The 19,899-nt window shown below is 42.5% G+C and overlaps 2 protein-coding genes and 1 long non-coding RNA gene across 4 annotated transcripts in view; 2 read left to right on the forward strand and 1 right to left on the reverse strand.

The window, feature by feature from the left end:
- Positions 1-19,899, reverse strand: part of bace1 (beta-secretase 1) — a 130,752-nt gene that overhangs the window by 101,591 nt on the left and 9,262 nt on the right. The gene's annotated exons all lie outside the window — the stretch shown is intronic.
- LOC118209311 (endonuclease domain-containing 1 protein-like) lies at positions 894-15,065 on the forward strand. The gene is made up of 4 exons (XM_035384539.1): positions 894-988; positions 11,105-11,410; positions 11,730-11,883; positions 14,179-15,065. Exons 2-4 carry the CDS (start codon positions 11,105-11,107, stop codon positions 14,553-14,555), a joined length of 837 nt encoding a protein of 278 aa, XP_035240430.1. The 5' UTR covers positions 894-988; the 3' UTR covers positions 14,556-15,065.
- On the forward strand, positions 16,354-17,676 carry LOC118209314. The gene is made up of 2 exons (XR_004761696.1): positions 16,354-16,492; positions 17,599-17,676. It is a non-coding gene; the product is annotated as an uncharacterized LOC118209314 (long non-coding RNA).

Genomic DNA, 19,899 nt, shown 5'->3' on the forward strand with positions numbered 1-19,899 from the left:
CACTTTGTAAATGCAGAAGTTGATCCTGAAGTCATAAAGGAAAGGTAAGAGTGATTTGAAGGAAGGGGTGGAAAAGGAAAAAAACACTGTGAGTTCTTGGTTTAAGGTGCAGGATTTTGGTAGCAGATTTTTAAGAGCACTGCTGTCAGATTACTGTGTGTGCGTGCGTGCGTGCGTGTGTCCGTGTGTGCATGTATGCACCTCAGTCCAGAACACCACTCAGGTAATGCATCCTCATACCTTGAGTCTAATGCATACTATTCAAAAATCTCCATTATAGTCTTTCTCTGTATGTTCTGTTTGGTTTTTATACTGTGGCTGAAGGAGTTCTGAGGGGATGTTCACACAAAAAATGGCAAATAATGCTAAACAGAGGCAATAAGAAAACTAGGATGCCTGTGACTCAGACAGGCGTTCGGTTCCGCTTTTCCAGCTGGTTTTCCCCTAAAAATGACCTCTCCATGGACTGGTGGAGAGAGCACACATGCCTGGGTTGCAATCAGCCCAGGTCCTTAAAGGTGTGTTCCTCTCCACAGTTCCGAGCTGAGACAGGGAGTACAAACCGAGAGAGCGCGTTCTTGAAGAAGGAAGAAAACCCGCCACTGAAAAGCTGGAGGAGCTTTGAGCCAGCTATGAGGGGCGAGCTGAAAAGCTGCTACTCAGTCTTACTTTCTTTGTCGTTGTTATTTTTGTTTGCTTTGTTTGTTTATGTTCTTGCTCAGTGAGGGGGAAGGGTGAAGGCGTTTGTTTATTTGGTTTTGTGTTGCTGTGGGTGCCATCTCTCTCTCTCCGTGCGACAAACAACAGTCCACTCCCCTAAACTTCAGCATCACCCGCCCAAGGGCGTGGCTTGAAGAAAGGGGTCAAGGAAGGATGTAAAAGGCTGTGAGGGGGGAGATTTTTGGCAGATTTTTGGAGACACACTTCTGATCAACACCAGCCTTTTTCTCTGAGTACCAACCCATTCCAACAGTGAGACCAAACAAAGGTGAGAAACAGTGGGGGGGTTTCTTTTAGTGTCTGTATGATTCCTTTATATTTTTAGATTCTTAGTAACATGCTCAGCTAGAGTTATATTCCCTGGGCAGGGAGCACATATATAACCAAAAGAACCAGTAAGGTGCATAACACCTAGCTAACTGCAATTGTGTGAGAGGGAGCTCAAATAAACTTTACTCATATGTATTTCGAACCAAAAACTTGGGTCAATAGGTCGCTTTGAATTCTGTAGAATTTTTTAAATGAGTATAGATCTCACAGGAGCTTAAAGGAGTTAGAAGCAGAGCCCATTACCAGTGAAGTAAAGGCCTGATCTCTATACTAGGGTTGGATCCACACTTAGCATCAGTATTCACTCCTCTACATATAGAGCAGGCGAGATGTGTTGGATTGGGCCCTGGGAGTGGACTAAGGTGAGTCGGCTTGGGTAGCGGTCTATCTAGCGTGATTCAAGGAGGGGTCTTCAGCACAAAGCGCTATTCGGATATAGTTGCTACAAATGCTATACTATGTATGGTAATCAGGGGTAATGTATAACATTACCCCTGATTACCGCCATAACATATGGGACAAAGACACATTTGTTCCCGATTTGGCTTTGTACTCCACAATTTGTGTAACCAGACAATTCACATGTGGTTCAAGTGCAGATTCTCAGCTTTGGGGGCTATGTATAAAAAGTGGTGTAATTTCTACATGGTGAAACCAAACTGTATAAAAATATCCTTTAATTAAAGCTGAGCATCTGCTTTGTCGCAAATATTATGAAGGGCACCATATACGATTACATATTAATAAGATAAAAAATGAAACATTTTCTATGAATGGTCCTTCCTAATCAGTACATGACAAACACACACAACACATACACACACGTATGCACATATCTACACACAAACACATGTATGCACATACGCAGATGCACATATACACACATACAGTATAGACTTACACACACACACACACAGATGCACACGTCTAAACAGTCACACAGAGACACACACACACACACACACACACACAAACATCTTCATACACAAACACACACATACACACACACAAGCAAGCATACATGTTTGTACGCAAGCCATGTGGCTACCTGCTGTGGAACTGTGTGCTACAGGTAAAGTGTTCAGAATTCTGCTAAACTGGTTCTCTGAATTCCACTGGCTCAGATGCAGGTCTTGGCAGCGTTGTGCTTCCTTGTGTTGGCGCATCTGTACCCCCTGAGGGCGGAGGTAGTAGAAAGCTTCCAGGACGTCGAGCAGTGCTTGGACTTCTTCTACAAGGAAAAGGTGCCCAAGTGGGGCGCGGCCAATCCTAACGCCACCCGTTTGTGTCAGCGCTTAAACAACCACTACCACTTCGCCACGCTGTACGACACGTACCACCGCATCCCCATCTACTCCGCCTACCTCTTTCAGACCAGCAATGGTGGCGGTCGTCCAAATCGTTGGTTTGTGGAGCCACAGGTGAGCACAGAGGAAGACTCACAGCGACCTTCCTCCCAGCTTAGTTCAGCTGTTCAGCCTCACGCAGCGTCACACTCCTCTCAGCGATATCCTCACAAGCCAGCGATAAAAAACATCCCAATTTCAGATTCTGAGACACAGGCAAGTCTAGAGCTTCCGTAGCTAACAAATCCTATAAAAAGCCAATGAATGGTCTTCAAAAAGAGGAAGTACTCTAAGCAACAAAAAAACACAGCATTCTTTTTCATTTTCTGTTAAGCTGTTAAGTCTTTCGGGGAAAGTTAAAAAAAACTACTGAATATACAGGAGATGGAAAAGCTGACAGAGGACTGAAAAGGGGTTATCAGGAGCACAAGGATTATTAAAACAAATATAACACATACATATGTGAAAAGTATTGCATTTATTTTATTTTATCCATCTATCCATTAGCTATAACCGCTTATCCTAAGCAGGGTCGCAGGAGCCTATCATAGCGTGCATTGGGCAAGAGGCAGGAATATACTCTGGACAAGCTGCCAATCTATCGCAGGGCACGCACACCATTTACTCACACACTCATACCTATGGGCAATTTAGAGTCTCCAACCCACCTACCGGTATGTCTATGGACTGTGGGAGGAAACCCACACAGACACAGGGAGAACATGCTACCCATTGCACCACCGTGCAGCCCTATTTTATTTCATGTTCACTTCAAATGATCCTTGGGGACAACGTGTCTCACATTTTCAAAAACTGAATTTGTGGAAATAGTCTTTTAATGAGGTTTTTTAATACATGCAAAGTGATGCATGGCACAGATGGTGGATTCAACACCAGCAAGAGGCTCATTTATCTTTAGAAATGCCTGATTACCAGGGAGGTGTCTCGTGGCGTTGCTGTAGAGCACTGTCCGCATGCTTATTACGAGCCACGACGTTGGCGGCTCAAATCCGACCGTGCGACCTTTGTCGCACGTCCCTCCCTCTTCCTGTGTCTTTAAACTGTCCTGTCCAATAAAGCTGAAAAGCCCATAAAATTAAAAAAAAAAGAAGTGCCTGACTACCAAACACCACCTCACACACATGAAAAAACTGAACACACACATACACACACCCACACAGAGACACACATAACACCCCCCCCCCCCCCACTAACGCACATATACATATATACATATGCTCACACACAAACAATGGTTTGACTGGAGTACTGTTTCACAGCTTGTGCATCAGAACTGGAGTGCGGAGATGCAGACATCGTTCTGTCTCAGGAAGGAGCACCCGGGGGTGTACCTCGGTGAGTGGCAGGCTCTTTACGAGGACTACATAAACTCCACGTATACCCGCGGACACCTCAACCCAAACGGACACCATGCAGGTAATACAGCCCCATGCCTCGGGCCTGATCCAAGCTACAAACGTCTCCATTACTGTATCCACTGTAGTCTTTCTCAGTAGTTTCTGTTTGGTTTTTATACTGTGGATGAAGGAGTAATGAGGGAATGGCAGAATTCAGTTCTGCTTTTTCTGCTGGATTTTGATTCCAGCAGACCTGCCCAACTGGTTATTGGGTCCCTAAGAGTGAATTGAGTATGGTCAGCTGTGCATTGTGTTACTAATGCTATTCAAATCAGGTTTGTTGTCTTGATAGCAGTACCCTGAGGTAGAACATTACAGTTGTGAAACGGATATTGAGTGAACGTACTTCTAAGAAAGTAGCATCCCCTAAAACTGATCCTCCATCTCTCTCTATATCTTTTATCTCTCTCTCTCTCTCTCTCTCTCTGTGCTCCCCCCTTCCTGCAGGGGACAGTCGTAATGCCACGTTCACACTCACCAACGTGGTGCCACAGAACCGCATGCTGAACCAGAAGGCCTGGAACAAGTATGAGAAGGATCTGCAAAAAAACTTCAAAAAGTGCGCGCAGGCCTACGTGCTGGTGGGCGCCATCCCTTCCGCTAACAACTGGATCATCAAGAACAACACCAAGCGGGTTAATGTCCCCGACCACATCTGGAACGCCTACTGTTGCCTGGACAACAACGGCCGGCCCATCCATAGCGGGGGGGCCATAGCTGACAACACTAAGAACAAAGTTGTCTGGCACACTCTATCACAGCTGGAAAAGTTCCTGAGTCAGTACCAATCACCAGTGGGGGAGCTCTTTTTCAACAACTGTAGAGCTAAAAGGATTACTTACGTTATAAAACAGTAGTCAGACACACCCCACAGGGCATATTTCCCTCTTTATACGTTTCTGTGCCAGTTAACATATGAGAGTCATTTACTTCCCTGTAATTCCCATTGCCCATAAGCTTATTATCTAATACATGCACCAAAACTCACCTACTTGCAATTTAGGCATTTGGCTGATGCTTTAACCAAAGTGACTTAAAGAAAGGAGCACTTAATATGGTAAGAACACCCCCACTAGAAAAAGGCAACACTGCAATCTCACTCCCCATTCAGCTTTTAAATAATCAACATTGTTTAATTTCAATGTGGTTATAGCTACTGTAATAATGGAAGTAAAGACAAACTTCCGTGGGTCAATAACACCATTTATTATGTAGATAACCATGCCTGCTTCCATAAGCACACACACACACACACACACACACACACACGCGCGCACACCTGTCCCTGGCTCTCATAAATGTCTGTGTGATTCTGCCATTCACAATAAAGGCTTAATTCTTCAGTAATCAGTCCCATCTTGTCTGATTGCATAAGGGAATAAACAGGCAAATGACACCATACGGTACAATAAAGCCACTGAGCTACATCAAAACTGAAGGATACCTATACAAGTCCCTGGAGTATGTTACTCTGAGTAGGATGCTGTGTAGACACAGTCACCAAGTAATGACCCTGGATCCTTTAACATATGTTTGATGGATTTAAAATGACACTTGGTATTTGCAGGCCTCTAGCTCGTAGAGACTCATGTTTGTAACTGACAATTCCTAGACCGCTGTATGGTGGCGCCATCTAACGTGTCTCCTACTGCCTTGGGTAGCTAATGTTAGCTAGCAGACTAGCGTTAGTTAATGATACTTAAAAGGCAGTGGCTGACATTATTTCTATCACAAACTCTCAGTGTGACACTGAAGTATAATTGCAGCGTTGCGATGGAAAAGAGGCAAGAGTTTGAACCAGGGCCATTTACAGGAAGAACCACAATCGGCCTGTGAGAAAATTAAGAAAAGCCAAACACAACGGCAGAAAGGAAACATGACTGTAGATGAAGAATACCATGTGGGGGGTTTATGAAGATTGTGAGGAGATTGAAATTGATACAATAAGTATTAGGCTGCCTGTGGTTAAAAAAAAAATTAGGTAGAGAAGAATTCAGACAATTTATGCACATTTATTGAAAAACAAACCAAAGTGCAAACTTTTTTTTTCTCCAATTTCTACTTACAATTTTACTTAAAAATAATCTAAGACACAACTTTCCTCAAAATAGCCTCCTTTGGCTTTAATGACAATTAAATAAATTATAGGAAGTCCATATCCATTCGTTCTGCACAGTGGGAGCTGGAGTGGTGGGAGGTGGGTGGAGTGCTAGTTGAATTCCACTGAATACAGTGAATCAACAGCTACGATCAGCTGGTCAAAAAGGAAGTGCATCTGCCATTTTCCAATCTTTCTTAGTTGTGTTGATGGTGCTTGGCCCACTGGGGACTTTCTTTCTTGTTAACGGCACATAGCAATGGCTTTTTCAGATACACATCCGTTTAGACCAAGAGATCGCAGTCCCCATTTCACTGCAGGCAGGGAAACTAGTTTCTCTCTAGTTGCATTGAGGTCATTTTGTATTTGTGGTGCAGTGGTTTCAAGACGGTTTCTTTTGTTAGACATCACAAGTTATTTGTCTTCTACCTTTTGATCTTCCTGGTCTCCTGTTAACATTACTGCTCATCAGCTGGACCACTCCGAGTTTGTACCGAATGCTGCACCAGGAAATCTTAAGCTTCTTTCCAATTTCTCACAGGGAATAACCTTTATGGCACAATATGTTTACTTAGCCCAACACATCTAAGTCTAAAGCCTTCTTCTTCGCCATATTTCCTGCAACTTTAGTGTCTATTTTACTCGTCCTACAGGCCAATGGTATTAGGCTACCTGTGGTCTTAAAAAACTTAAGGCAGATAAGATTTCACTCAGTTTAATCACCACTCTATCTCCCTCCCACCCCTCCACCTCCCACTTTGCAAAATGATTGGATAGATTTCTGGAATTCGGAAAGTTGTTTAATTGTAATTAAAACCAAAGGAGGCTATTTTGAGGAAAGTCATCTCTAAGATTTTTTAAATCGGCTTGGGGTAGCAGTCTATCTAGCGTGATTCAAGGAGGGGGTCTTCAACACAAAGCACTTTTCGGGGAAAGCTTAGGTATTGGATCACTATTGGGCCAACCTAAAGTCCGCAGTCCATTAGTCCTTTAAAAACGTAGCACGGCAGCAGGTGTACTATGTATGGCAATCAGGAGTAACGTAGGGTGTTATGTAGGATAATTAACTCTGAAATACAACACCCTCCATAACATTTGCGACAAAGACATACATACACTACATTTCCAAAAGTATGTGGACACCTGAACATCACACCCATATGTACTTGTAGAACATCTCATTCCAAAATCATGGGCATTAATATGGAGTTGGACCCCCCTTTTCTGCAGCCTCCACTCTTCTGGGATTTGCTTCCATTCAGCTACAAGAGCATTAGTTAGGTTGGGCTCTGATGCTGGGCATAAGGCTTGGCTTGCAATCAGAATTCCAATTCATCCCAAAGGTGTTTGATGAGGTAGAAGTCAGGGCTCTGTGCAGGCCAGTCAAGTTCTTCCCCACCAAACTCAGAAACCATTTCTGTACGGACCTTGCTTTGTGCACATGGGCAGTGTAATGCTGAAACAGGAAAGGGCCTTCCCCAAACGAAGTTGGAAGCGCACAATTCTCTAGAATGTCATTGTATGCTGTAGCATTAAGATTCCCCTTCACTGGAACTAAGGGGCCAAGTCCAAACGATGAAAAACAGCCCCAGACCATTCCTCCTCCACCAAACTTTACAGTTGGCACTATTTGGGCCACAATAACAGCGCATACAGTTGACAGGGCTGCTCTAGCAAGGCAGAAATTTCATGAGCTAACTTGTTGGAAAGGTGGTATCCTATGACAGTGCCACGTTGCAAGTCACTGAGCCCTCCAGTATGACCCATTCTACTGCCAGTGTTTGTCAATGGAGATTACATAGCTGTTTACCAGACTTGGGTTAAATTTGTTTTGGATTCAAATACTTTTCTACGATTTACTGATCTTGTCTGGTGTATTGGAACCAATGAAACACTCTCAAAAAGTGCAAACCCTGCCTTCTGGTCACATTAGCAGGTTCAATTACACCAGGCAAGATCAACAGATCACAGAAAAGTATTTGAATCCAAAACAAATACGTATTTTACCCAGGTCTGATGTATACTTCATTTTATGCATCTGTTACAATGGGTGTAGCTGAAATAAACCACTAATTAGAAGGGGCGTCCACATACTTTCGGAAATGTAGTGTATAGTATTTTGTCTTGATTTGGCATTGTATGCCACAAGTGAAAATTCTTAGCTTTTGGGGCTATGTATAAAAGGTGCTGTAATTTCTACATATTGTAACCAAAATGTATAAAAAATACCCTTTAATAAAAGCTGAGAATGAGTTTTGTCCCAAACCTTATGAATGGCACAGTATATGACCAAATATTAATCAAATAAAAAATTAAACATTTTATATGAGTCGTCCTTCCTAAGCAGTACATAACTTCTTCACTGGAACAACATAGACGTTTGTGATTGTTAGTGTGTAGTGCTTTTTTCAGTGGTGTGTGTTGCGTGTTATGTCATGGCAGTATCACTTCCTGCATCAACACTGACATAACACACTATAAGCCGACAGTGAGCTCCATAATGTTTGGGACAAATGCATATTTTCTTTTTCTTGAACTGGATCTGTACTCCACAATTTAAACAATTCACACATGGTTAAAGTGCAGATGCTCAGCTTTTATTAAAGGGTATTTTTATACATTTTGGTTTCACAATGTAGAAATTATACATACAGCTTCCAAACCCCCTCCCATTTCAGGGAACCATAATGTTTGCATATCCCTTGCATGGAATGACTGCTTGAAATCTGTGACCGATAGACATTACCAGGTACTGAGTACCTTCTCTAGTGATGTTCTGCAAAGCTTGTACTGCGGCCATCTTTAGCTCCTGCTTGTTTCGAGGGCTAGTTGCTTTAAAGTTTCTCTTCAACATATAAAATATGTGTTCAATTGTATTCAGATTTGGTGAATGACTTGACCAGAACTTTCCAGTTTTTAGCTTAAAAAAACTTAGCATCAACCAATGAGTTTGGAGGCATTTGTTTGAACTTGAGCAGGTAAGATGCTTCAAATTAATTCATCGGATGCTATCAGCAGTTACATCTTCAATGATGACAAGGGCACTTTACTGAACTATACCATTTGGTATAATATTATTCCTGTTAGCTATCACCTCAACTGTAACCCACTTAACCCATTTTATTTGCAGTGATAGATCCCTTGTAGCATTTCTGCTTCATTACATTCTACTGCTAATTTACACCAGGCAGGCCAGTGGAGGATGGGCTCCCCCTCTATAGCCGGGTTCCTCTCCAGATTTATTCTCATCGGGGAGTTTTTTCTCGCCACCATTTTTACCTCATATACTTGCTATTCGGGGGTTCAGGCCTGGTTTTGCTCTATTTGCTCTGTCTCCTGCCTTGCTACTCTGTAAAGTGTCTTTGTGACAGTTCTCTGTAAAAAGCGCGATACAAAAAATTGAATTGAATTGAAGTGAGCCAGTATCTGTGACAGCCATACATGCCAAAACCATAACGCACCCATCAAGTTTCACAAATGGAGGGTGGGGTGGGGGGGGGGGGGGGGGCAGTGCTTTGGATCTTGGGCAGTTCTTTTTGGCCTCTACACTTTTTTGAGCTTACCATTATTCTGATACAAGTCAATCTTGGTCTCCTCTGCCCACAAGATGTTTTTCCAGAATTCTGCAGGCCCTTTCAGATACTTAGCAAACTGTTTTTGTGGCTAACTAGTGGTTTTCATCGTGCAGTGTGGCCTCTGTAGTTCTGTTTACAAAGTCTTCTGTGGACAGTAGTCACTAACACATCCATGCCTGCCTCCTGAAGAGTGTTTCTGATCTGTCAATCAGATGTTTGGGAGTTTTTCTTCATTATGATGAAAATTATGTGGCCATCAACTGGTCCTCATATTGAAAAACAGCAATAACAGACTCCAAAGGCAGTCAAAAGCCTAGAATCAAAACTAGATAGTGGAAGCTCTCTTATACGTACACTAAGGAAGCAATTGACCACACCTGACTAATCAGAAACACCTGTGAAGCTATTTGTCTCAAACATTATGGTGCCTTAAAATGGGGGATGATGTATTAAAAGTTCTGTAATTTCTACATGGTGAAACCAAAATGTATTTTAAAAAATACCCTTTAAAAGCTGAGAATCTGCACTTTAACCACATGTGAATTATTTGATTACAAATCTAATATTGTGGAGTGTAGAGCCAAGAGAAGAAGAAAAATATCTGTGTCCCAAACATTACTGGGAACTTACTGGATATGCAGTTACTGATAAAAGCATCTGTGAATGTAACACAGTGGCCGTTTTGTCTACCTGTCTACCTGACTATTCTGAAATGCTGGAGAGGTTATAAATGCCCAATATGGGTTTATATACACATATACACACACTCACACAAACTTTTTTAAATTTTTTATTTAACCTTTATTTACCCAGGGTAGGTTCGCTGAGCACAGATGCTCTTTTGCAGGAATGCCCTGCTTCACACTCATACACATTCACACCTGGGAGCTGCCCAGTACAACCACAATCCCCTACTGTTGGCCAATGAGCAGCTCCACTGGAGGGGGAGAATATTTTTTTTAGCCAATTAAATCGGGGAATGATTACGTGGCAAGTTATTGCAAGAACCAGATCTGGGACTTTAGCCAGGACACCTGGGAATCTCCTACTTTTTGAGAATAGTGTCACGAGATCTTTAATGACCACAGTGAGTCAGGACCTCGGTTTAACATCTCATCCAAAAGATGGCATCTCCTACAGCACAGTGTCCCCGTCACTGCACTGGGGCATTGGAGTTTATTTGACCAGAGGGAAGATTGCCCCCTGCTGGCTCACCAACACCACTTCCAGCAGCAACTCAGTATTCCCTGGTGGTCTCCCATCCAAGTACTAACCAAGCCCACACTTGCTTAGCTTCAGCCAGTCGGCAGGAGCAGAGTGCGTGGTGGTATGGGTACTGGCAAACACAAGCATGCACACATCTATGCACACACTAGTTTGTATGCAAGCCAAAATGTTATTTTGGATCTACCTGCTGACCTTGGTCAATGAAATAGGGAGAGGAAAAAGGGGAGGGAGAAAGGGAGATATGCAAATAGTGTATCAAGGCTGATAAGAAGGAACCAATATAAGAAGAGGACCAGTCTGCCCCAAATCCTGACTCTGCTGTGGAACTGTGTGCTACAGGTAAAGTGCTCAGAATTCTGCTAAACTGGTTCTCTGAATTCCACTGCTCAGATGCAGGTCTTGGCAGCGTTGTGCTTCCTTGTCTTGGCACACCTGCCCCCCCTGAGGGGGGAGGTAGTTAAAAGCTTCGAGAGCAACGAGCAGTGCCTGGACTTCTTCTACAAGCGCATGGTGCCCAAGTGGGACGTGGCTAATCCTAACAGTCCTAACACCGCCTGTTTGTGTCAGCGCTTCAACAACCACTACCACTTCGCCACGCTGTACAACAAGAACCACCGCATCCCCGTCTACTCCGCCTACCGCTTTCAGACCGGCGACGACAGCGGTCGCGAGGATTACTGGTATATAGAGCCACAGGTGAGTACTGAGGAAGACTTACGGTGACCTTCCTCCCCACGTACTTCAGCAGCTCTGCTGCAGCGTCACACTCCTCTCTGTGATATTTTCATAAGCATCACACTCCTGGTGGTGGATTCAACACCAAGAGCCTCATTTATCTGAAGAAATGGCTTTGCAGATTACCAGACACCATCTTACACACATGAAAATTAAAAAATACACTCTCAAACACGCACGCGCGCACACACACATGTGCATGCATGCACGCACACACACACACACACGTACACACATACACACATACACACAGTGGTCTGACTGCAGTGCTGTTTCACAGCTTGTGGACAGGAGCTGGAATGCAGAGATGGAGGTCGAGGAGGACCTCGCAATCAACCACACGGGGGACTTCGGTAAGAATCAGTCTCTCGATGAGGACTACAAAGGGTCTATCTATGACCGGGGGCACCTCAATCCAAATGGACACCACTCAGGTAATACATCCTCATACCTTGGGTCTAATGCTAGGAAGGTCAAACCTGTTTTGGGGATCTTTCAGAAAACATATTTTGACAGTTTATTCTTCATGCATAATGTCATAAATGATACAGTATAGTGAAATAACAACATATAAATCGCTAATTTGCCAGAATATAACTGTTGTTTCCTATAATACGATTTTAAAAATTAGTCGCTTCGCTCCGAATGTAATCACTGTCGTTGGAGGGAAACGCATCATCACCTGTGCGAATTTTGGGGGTGGGGTTATCCATGTTCCTTCAACAACATGAACCAATATTTTGTGGTATCCGTACAGTAAAACAAATATACTGTACGCAGTGACTGGTATGTATTGTTATGGGATGCGTCATTTAATGAAAAGTGTGTACCCTCTCGGCCAGGTCCTCACTGTAAAAGAGAATGTGTTCTCAATGACCTATCTGGTTAAATTAAGGTAATGAATGAATGAATGAATGAATGAATGAATGAATGACTCTCAAAACGCAATATGTTCCAAAATGTCTCAGTTTCAAACAGTGGCCCCGTGGCTTCAAAATTCCATTGCAGTTGGGGACTGGAATCGACCAGGCTCATGTCCCCAATTTCACCCTAATAAAAACAAAACACCCATTCGTAAAACTAAAATCCTTTATACCATACTGTAGACACCATCTTGGAGAAAAAATATGTATGTCAAAATATTGTTGTTCAAATGAGTTTTCCTGGCGACTTAGCCACCAGAAAACATGTAAACTGGCAACAGGTCATAGCTAACTGTGGCTATTCGAATTGTTGGAGATTTGGAATCCATAGACGGCGTACGTCTCATTTTAAACGTAATTACAAAAAACACCCATTCGTAACCTAAATTCTTCACACCACAATGTACATAAGGCCTTGACGAAGACGTGCATGTAAGGATTGTGTTGTTCGAACGAGTTTTCCTGGTGACTTGGCCACCAGAATTAATACACTAGCAGCACGTTATAGGTGCCAATGGAATACTATTCTATCTGCAGAGGATTCGGATTCCAGAGGGCTGTGCATGTCTCCTTTGCACCGTAATTACAAAAAACACCCATTTGTAAAACTCAAATGCTTTATACCACAATGTAGATAAGACCTTGACAAAGAAATACATATTAAAACATCATTGTTCAATCAAGGCTTAGCTGTCTAGACATGCCAGAAAACATTTTATAGGGCCTCTTCATCGGCATAATTTGGACAAATCGGAATTGAACAGTCAGGATGATGTCAAGACAGGGATTGGCTACAATTTGAATAACATTTCATTTCAGCAAAACAAAATCCCTTCTGGGGTTATTTTGATAGCGAGGGTCGTTTTTTTTTTTTGTGCCAGATCGCTTCTGAAATGGCCCTCAGGACACTGGCAGCTGTAACATTTTGAGGACACCTAAATATACGAACGTATCAATAACTAATAACCAATTCATATTTTAAACATTTCACAGTGAGTTCAGTGGTGAACTAATGTGGTGAGTAGTAATGCCTTCAACGTGGTTAGATTTTTTATAATGACCCCATTCATTTTGGTGAAGCATTAAGTGCAGGCACAAATGCTCATAAAGAGTCAAGTTTCCTGATTTCTAAAGTAAAAAAAATAATATCGCTGAACTATCAGTGCCCTCTTTAAATTATTTAATTGCTCTATCTACTCCAATTTTGTATATTTCCTTGTCAAATTACCTGTTTAAGTGAGCCCAGATGCCAATTTTGTTTTATGTTTGTACATGGAACTCCCATTGTGATAACATTGCAGGCAGAACGTTCGACCTCTCTACTAATGCATACTATACAAAAATCTCCATTATATTCTTTCTCTGTATGTTCTGTTTGGTTTTTATACTGTGGCTGAAGGAGTTCTGAGGGGATGTTCACACAAAAAATGGCAAATAATGGCAAACAGAGACAATAAGAAAACTAGGATGCCTGTGACTCAGACAAGCATTCAGTTCTGCTTTTTTTGCTGGTTTTTTATTCCAGCAGACCTGCCAAACTGGTTATTGGGTCTCTAAGAGTGAATTGAGTATGGTCAGCTGTGCATTGTGTTACTAATGCTATTCAAACCAGGTTTGTTGTCTTGAGAGCAGTACCCTGAGGTAGAACATTACAGTTGTGAAACGGATATTTAGAGAATGTACTTTTAAGAAAGCAGCATCCCCTAAAAATGATCCTCCATCTCTCTCTATATCTTTTATCTCTCTCTCTCTCTCTCTCTCTCTCTCTCTATCTCTCTCTCTCTCTGTGCTTCCCCCTTCCTGCAGGGGACAGTCGTAGTGCCACGTTTACACTCACCAACGTGGTGCCACAGAACCGCATGCTGAACCAGGGGGCCTGGAAGGAGTATGAGACGAATCTGCAAAAAAACGTGCTCACAAAGTGCTGGCGGGCCTACGTGCTGGTGGGCGCCATCCCTTCCAAAAACAACTTGATCAACAATCGGGTCAACATCCCCGACTACATCTGGAACGCCTACTGCTGCCTGGACAACAACGGCCAGCCCATCCGCAGCGGGGGGGCCATAGCTCGCAACACTGAGAACAAAGTTGTCAGGCACACTCTCTCAGAGCTGAAAACGCTCCTGAAAGAGTACACTAAATCAAAAGTGTTGGTGCTCTTTCGCGACAAGTGTGAAGCTTAGAGGAGTATTGTATGTTAGAGAAGTGTAGTCAGACACACCCCACAGGGCATATTTCACTCTTTATATTTTTCTGTGCCAATTAACATACAAGAGTCATTTACTTCCCTGTAATTCCCATTGCTCATAAGCTTATTATCTAATACATGCACCAAAACTCACCTATTTGCACTTTAGGCATTTGGCTGATGCTTTTACCCAAAGTGACTTAAAGAAAGGAGCACTTAATATGGTAAGAACACCCCACTAGAAAAAGGCAACACTGCAATCTCACAAGTTCTCCCCATTCAGCTCTTAAATAATCAACATTGTTTAATTTCAATGTGGTTATAGCTACTGTAATAATGGAAGTAAAGACAAACTTCCGTGGGTCAATAACACCATTTATTATGTAGCTAACCATGCCTGCTTCCACAAGCACACACACACACGCGCGCACGCACACCTGTCCCTGGCTCTCATAAATGTCTGCGTGATTCTGCCATTCACAATAAAGGCTTAATTCTTCAGTAATCAGTCCCATCTTGTCTGACTGCATAAGGGAATAAACAGGCAAATGACACCATACGGTACAATAAAGCCACTGAGCTACATCAAAACTGAAGGATACCTATACAAGTCCAGGGAGTATGTTACTCTGAGTAGTATGCTGTGTAGACACACAGTCACCAAGCAATGACCCTGGATCCTTTAACATATGTCTAATGGATTTATAATGACACTTGGTATTTGCAGGCCTCTAGCTCATAGAGACTCATGTTTGTAACTGACAATTCCTAGACCTCTGTATGGTGGCACCATCTAACGTGTCTCCTACTGCCTTGGGTAGCTAATGTTATCTAGCAGGCTAGCGTTAGTTAATGATATTTAAAAGGCAGTGGCTCACATCATTTCTATCACAAACTCTCAGTGTGACACTGAAGTATAATTGCAGCGTTGTGATGGAAAAGAGGCCAGAGTTTGAACCAGGGCCTTTTACAGGAAGAACCACAATGGGCTCGTGAGAAAATTAAGTAAAGCCAAACACAACGGCAGAAAGGAAACAGGACAGCAGACAAAGAATACCATGTGGGGGGTTTATGAAGATTGTGAGGAGATTGAAATTGATACAATACAGACAATAAGTATTAGGCCTGTGGTTAAAAAAAAAATTTAGGTAGAGAAGAATTCAGACAATTTATGCACATTTATTGAAAAACAACCCAAAGTGCAAACTTTTTTTTCCTCCAATTTCTACTTACAATTTTACTTAAAAATAATGCAAGACACAACTTTCCTCAAAATAGCCTCCTTTGGCTTTAATGACAATTAAATAAATGATAGGAAGTCCATATCCATTCGTTCTGCACAGTGGGAGCTGGAGTGGTGGGAGGTGGGTGGAGTGCTAGTTGAATTCCACTGAATACAGTGAATCGGCAGCTATGATCAGCTGGTCAAAAAGAAAGTGCATCTGCCATTTCCCAATCAAAGTTGTGTTGATGGTGCTTGGCCCACTGGAGTCTTTCTTTCTTGTTAACGGCACATATCAATGGCTCTTTCAGATACACATCCGTTTAGACCAAGAGATCGTAGTCCCCATTTCACTGCAGGCAGGGAAACTAGTTTCTCTCTAGTTGCATTGAGGTCTTTTTGCATTTGTGGTGCAGTGGTTTCAAGATGGTTTCACAGAGCCTGTGAGGGGGAAGGGTGAAGGCGTTTGTTCATTTGATTTTGCGTTGCTGTGGGTGCCATCTCTCTCTCTCCATGCGACAAACAACAGTCCACTCCCCTAAACTTCAGCATCACCCTCCCAAGGGCGTGGCTTGAAGAAAGGGGTCAAAGAAGGATGTAAAAGGCTGTGAGGGGGGAGATTTTTGGCAGATTTTTGGAGACACACTTCTGATCAACACCAGCCTTTTTCTCTGAGTACCAACCCATTCCAACAGTGAGACCAAACAAAGGTGAGAAACAGTGGGGGGTTTTCTTTTAGTGTCTGTATGATTAATTTTTCCTTTATATATTTAGATTCTCAGTAACATGCTCAGCTAGAGTTATAACCCCTGGGCAGGGGGCACATATATAACCCAAAGAACCAGTAAGGTGCATAACACCTAGCTAACTGCAATTGTGTGAGAGGGAGCTCAAATAAACTTTACTCATATGTATTTTGAACCAAAAACTTGGGTCATTCTGTAGAATTTTTTAAATGAGTATAGATCTCACAGGAGCTTAAAGGAGTTAGAAGCAGAGCCCATTACCAGTGAAGTAAAGACCTGATCTCTATACTAGGGTTGGATCCACACTTAGCATCAGTATTCACTCCTCTACATATAGAGCAGGCGAGATGTGTTAGGGAGTGGACTAAGGTGAGTTGGCTTGGGTAGCGGTCTATCTAGCGTGATTCAAGGAGGGGTCTTCAGCACAAAGCACTATTCGGATATAGTTGCTACAAATGCTATACTATGTATGGTAATCAGGTACCCCTGATTACCGCCATAACATATGGGACAAAGACACATTTGTTCCCGATTTGGCTTTGTACGCCACAATTTTTAATGTGTAACCAAACAATTCACATGTGGTTCAAGTGTAGATTCTCAGATTTGAGCGCTATGTATAAAAAGTGGTGTAATTTCTACATGGCGAAACCAAACTGTTTAAAAATATCCTTTAATTAAAGCTGAGCATCTGCTTTGTCGCAAATATTATGAAGGGCATAATATACGATTAAATATTAATAAGATAAAAAATGAAACATTTTCTATGAATGGTCCTTCCTAATCAGTACATGACAAATACACACACGTATGCACATATCTACACACAAACACATGTATGCACATACGCAGATGCACATATACACACATACAGTCATATAGACTTACACACACACACAAACATCTTTATACACAAACACACGCATACACACACAAACAAGCAAGCATACATCTACACACACATTTGTTTGTACGCAAGCCAAAATGTGGCTACCTGCTGTGGGACTGTGAGCTACAGGTAAAGTGCTCAGAATTCTGCTAAACTGGTTCTCTGAATTCCACTGGCTCAGATGCAGGTCTTGGCAGCGTTGTGCTTCCTTGTCTTGGCACACCTGCCCCCCCTGAGGGGGGAGGTAGTAGAAAGCTTCCACAGAGGCCCGCACTGCCTGGACTTCTTCTACAAGGGCATGGTGCCCAAGTGGAACGTGCCCAAGCGTCACACCGTCTATTTGTGTCAGCGCTTCAACAACCGCTACCACTTCGCCACGCTGTACAACACGGACCACCGCATCGCCATCTACTCCGCCTACCTCTTTCAGACCGGCGGCGGCGGTGGTCGCGAGCAGTACTGGTATATAGAGCCACAGGTGAGTACTGAGGAAGACTTACGGTGACCTTCCTCCCCACGTACTTCAGCAGCTCTGCTGCAGCGTCACACTCCTCTCTGTGATATTTTCATAAGCATCATACTCCTGGTGGTGGATTCAACACCAAGAGCCTCATTTCATTTATCTAAAGAAATGGCTTTGCAGATTACCAGACACCATCTTACACACATGAAAATTAAAAAATACATTCTCAAACACGCACGCGCGCACACACATGTGCATGCATGCACGCACACACACACACACACGTACACACATACACACATACACACAGTGGTCTGACTGCAGTGCTGTTTCACAGCTTGTGGACAGGAGCTGGAATGCAGAGATGGAGGTCGAGGAGGACCTCGCAATCAACCACACGGGGGACTTCGGTGAACGGCAGGCTCTCAATGAGGACTACATAAACACTAACTATGACCGTGGGCACCTCAATCCAAATGGACACCACACAGGTAATGCATCCTCATACCTTGGGTCTAATGCTAGGGAGGTCAAACCTGTTTTGGGGATCTTTCAGAAAACATATTTTGACAGTTTATTCTTCATGCATAATGTCATAAATGATACAGTATAGTGAAATAACAACATATAAATCGCTAATTTGCCAGAATATAACTGTTGTTTCCTATAATACGATTTTAAAAACTAGCCGCTTCGCTCCGCATGTAATCACTGTCGTTGGAGGGAAACGCATCATCACCTGTGCGAATTTTGGGGGTGGGGTTATCCGTGTTCCTTCAACAACATGAACCAATATTTTGTGGTATCCGTACAGTAAAACAAATATACTGTACGCAGTGACTGGTATGTATTGTTATGGGATGCGTCATTTAATGAAAAGTGTGTACCCTCTCGGCCAGGTCCTCACTGTAAAAGAGAATGTGTTCTCAATGACCTATCTGGTTAAATAAAGGTAATGAATGAATGAATAAATGAATGAATGAATGAATGAATGAATGACTCTCAAAACGCAATACGTGCCAAAATGTCTCAGTTTCAAACAGCGGCCCCGTGGCTTCAAAATTCCATTGCAGTTGGGGACTGGGATCGACCAGGCTTGTGTCCCCATTTTCACCCTAATAAAAAAAACACCCATTCGTAAAACTAAAATCCTTTATACCATACTGTAGACACCATCTTGGAGAAGAAATATATATGTCAAAATATTGTTGTTCAAATGAGTTTTCCTGGCGACTTAGCCACCAGAATACATGTAAACTGGCAACTGGTCATAGCTAACTGTGGCTATTCGAACTGTTGGAGATTTGGAATCCATAGACGGCGTATGTCTCATTTTAAACGTAATTACAAAAAACACCCATTTGTAAACCTCAAATTCTTTATACCACAATGTACATAAGGCCTTGACGAAGACGTGCATGTAAGGATTGTGTTGTTCAAACCAGTTTTCCTGGTGACTTGGCCACCAGAATTAATACACTAGCAGCACGTTATAGGTGCCAATGGAATACTATTCTATTTGCAGTGGATTCGGATTCCAGAGGGCTGTGCATGACTCCTTTGCACCGTAATTACAAAAAACACCCATTCGTAAAACTCAAATGCTTTATACCACAATGGACGCTGGCAGCTGTAACGTTTTGAGGACACCTAAATATACGAATGTATCAATAACTAATAACCAATTCATATTTTAAACATTTCACAGTGAGTTTTTCTTGTGGTGAACTGAGTAATAATGCCTTCAATGTGGTCAGATTTTTTATAATGACCCCATTCATTTTGGTGAAGCATTAAGTGCAGGCACAAATGCTCATAAAGAGTCAAGTTTCCTGATTTCTAAAGTAAAAAAATAATATCGCTGAACTATCAGTGCCCTCTTGAAATGATTTAATTGCTCTATCTACTCCAATTTTGTATATTTCCTTGTCAAATGACCTGTTTAAGTGAGCCCAGATTCCAATTTTGTTTTATGTTTGTACATGAAACTCCCATTGTGATAACATTGCAGGCAGAACG

Source organism: Anguilla anguilla, chromosome 12 (assembly GCF_013347855.1).
Source record: "Anguilla anguilla isolate fAngAng1 chromosome 12, fAngAng1.pri, whole genome shotgun sequence".
Lineage (NCBI taxonomy): Eukaryota > Metazoa > Chordata > Actinopteri > Anguilliformes > Anguillidae > Anguilla > Anguilla anguilla.

Excerpts from the sequence above, each read along its gene's own strand:
- LOC118209311 (XM_035384539.1), top strand. The coding sequence starts at position 11,105 with ATGCAGGTCTTGGCAGCGTTGTGCTTCCTTGTCTTGGCACACCTGCCC. Across the intron at positions 11,411-11,729 it reads ACTGGTATATAGAGCCACAG|CTTGTGGACAGGAGCTGGAA; the intron begins GTGAGTACTGAG and ends GCTGTTTCACAG. Across the intron at positions 11,884-14,178 it reads TCCAAATGGACACCACTCAG|GGGACAGTCGTAGTGCCACG; the intron begins GTAATACATCCT and ends CCCTTCCTGCAG.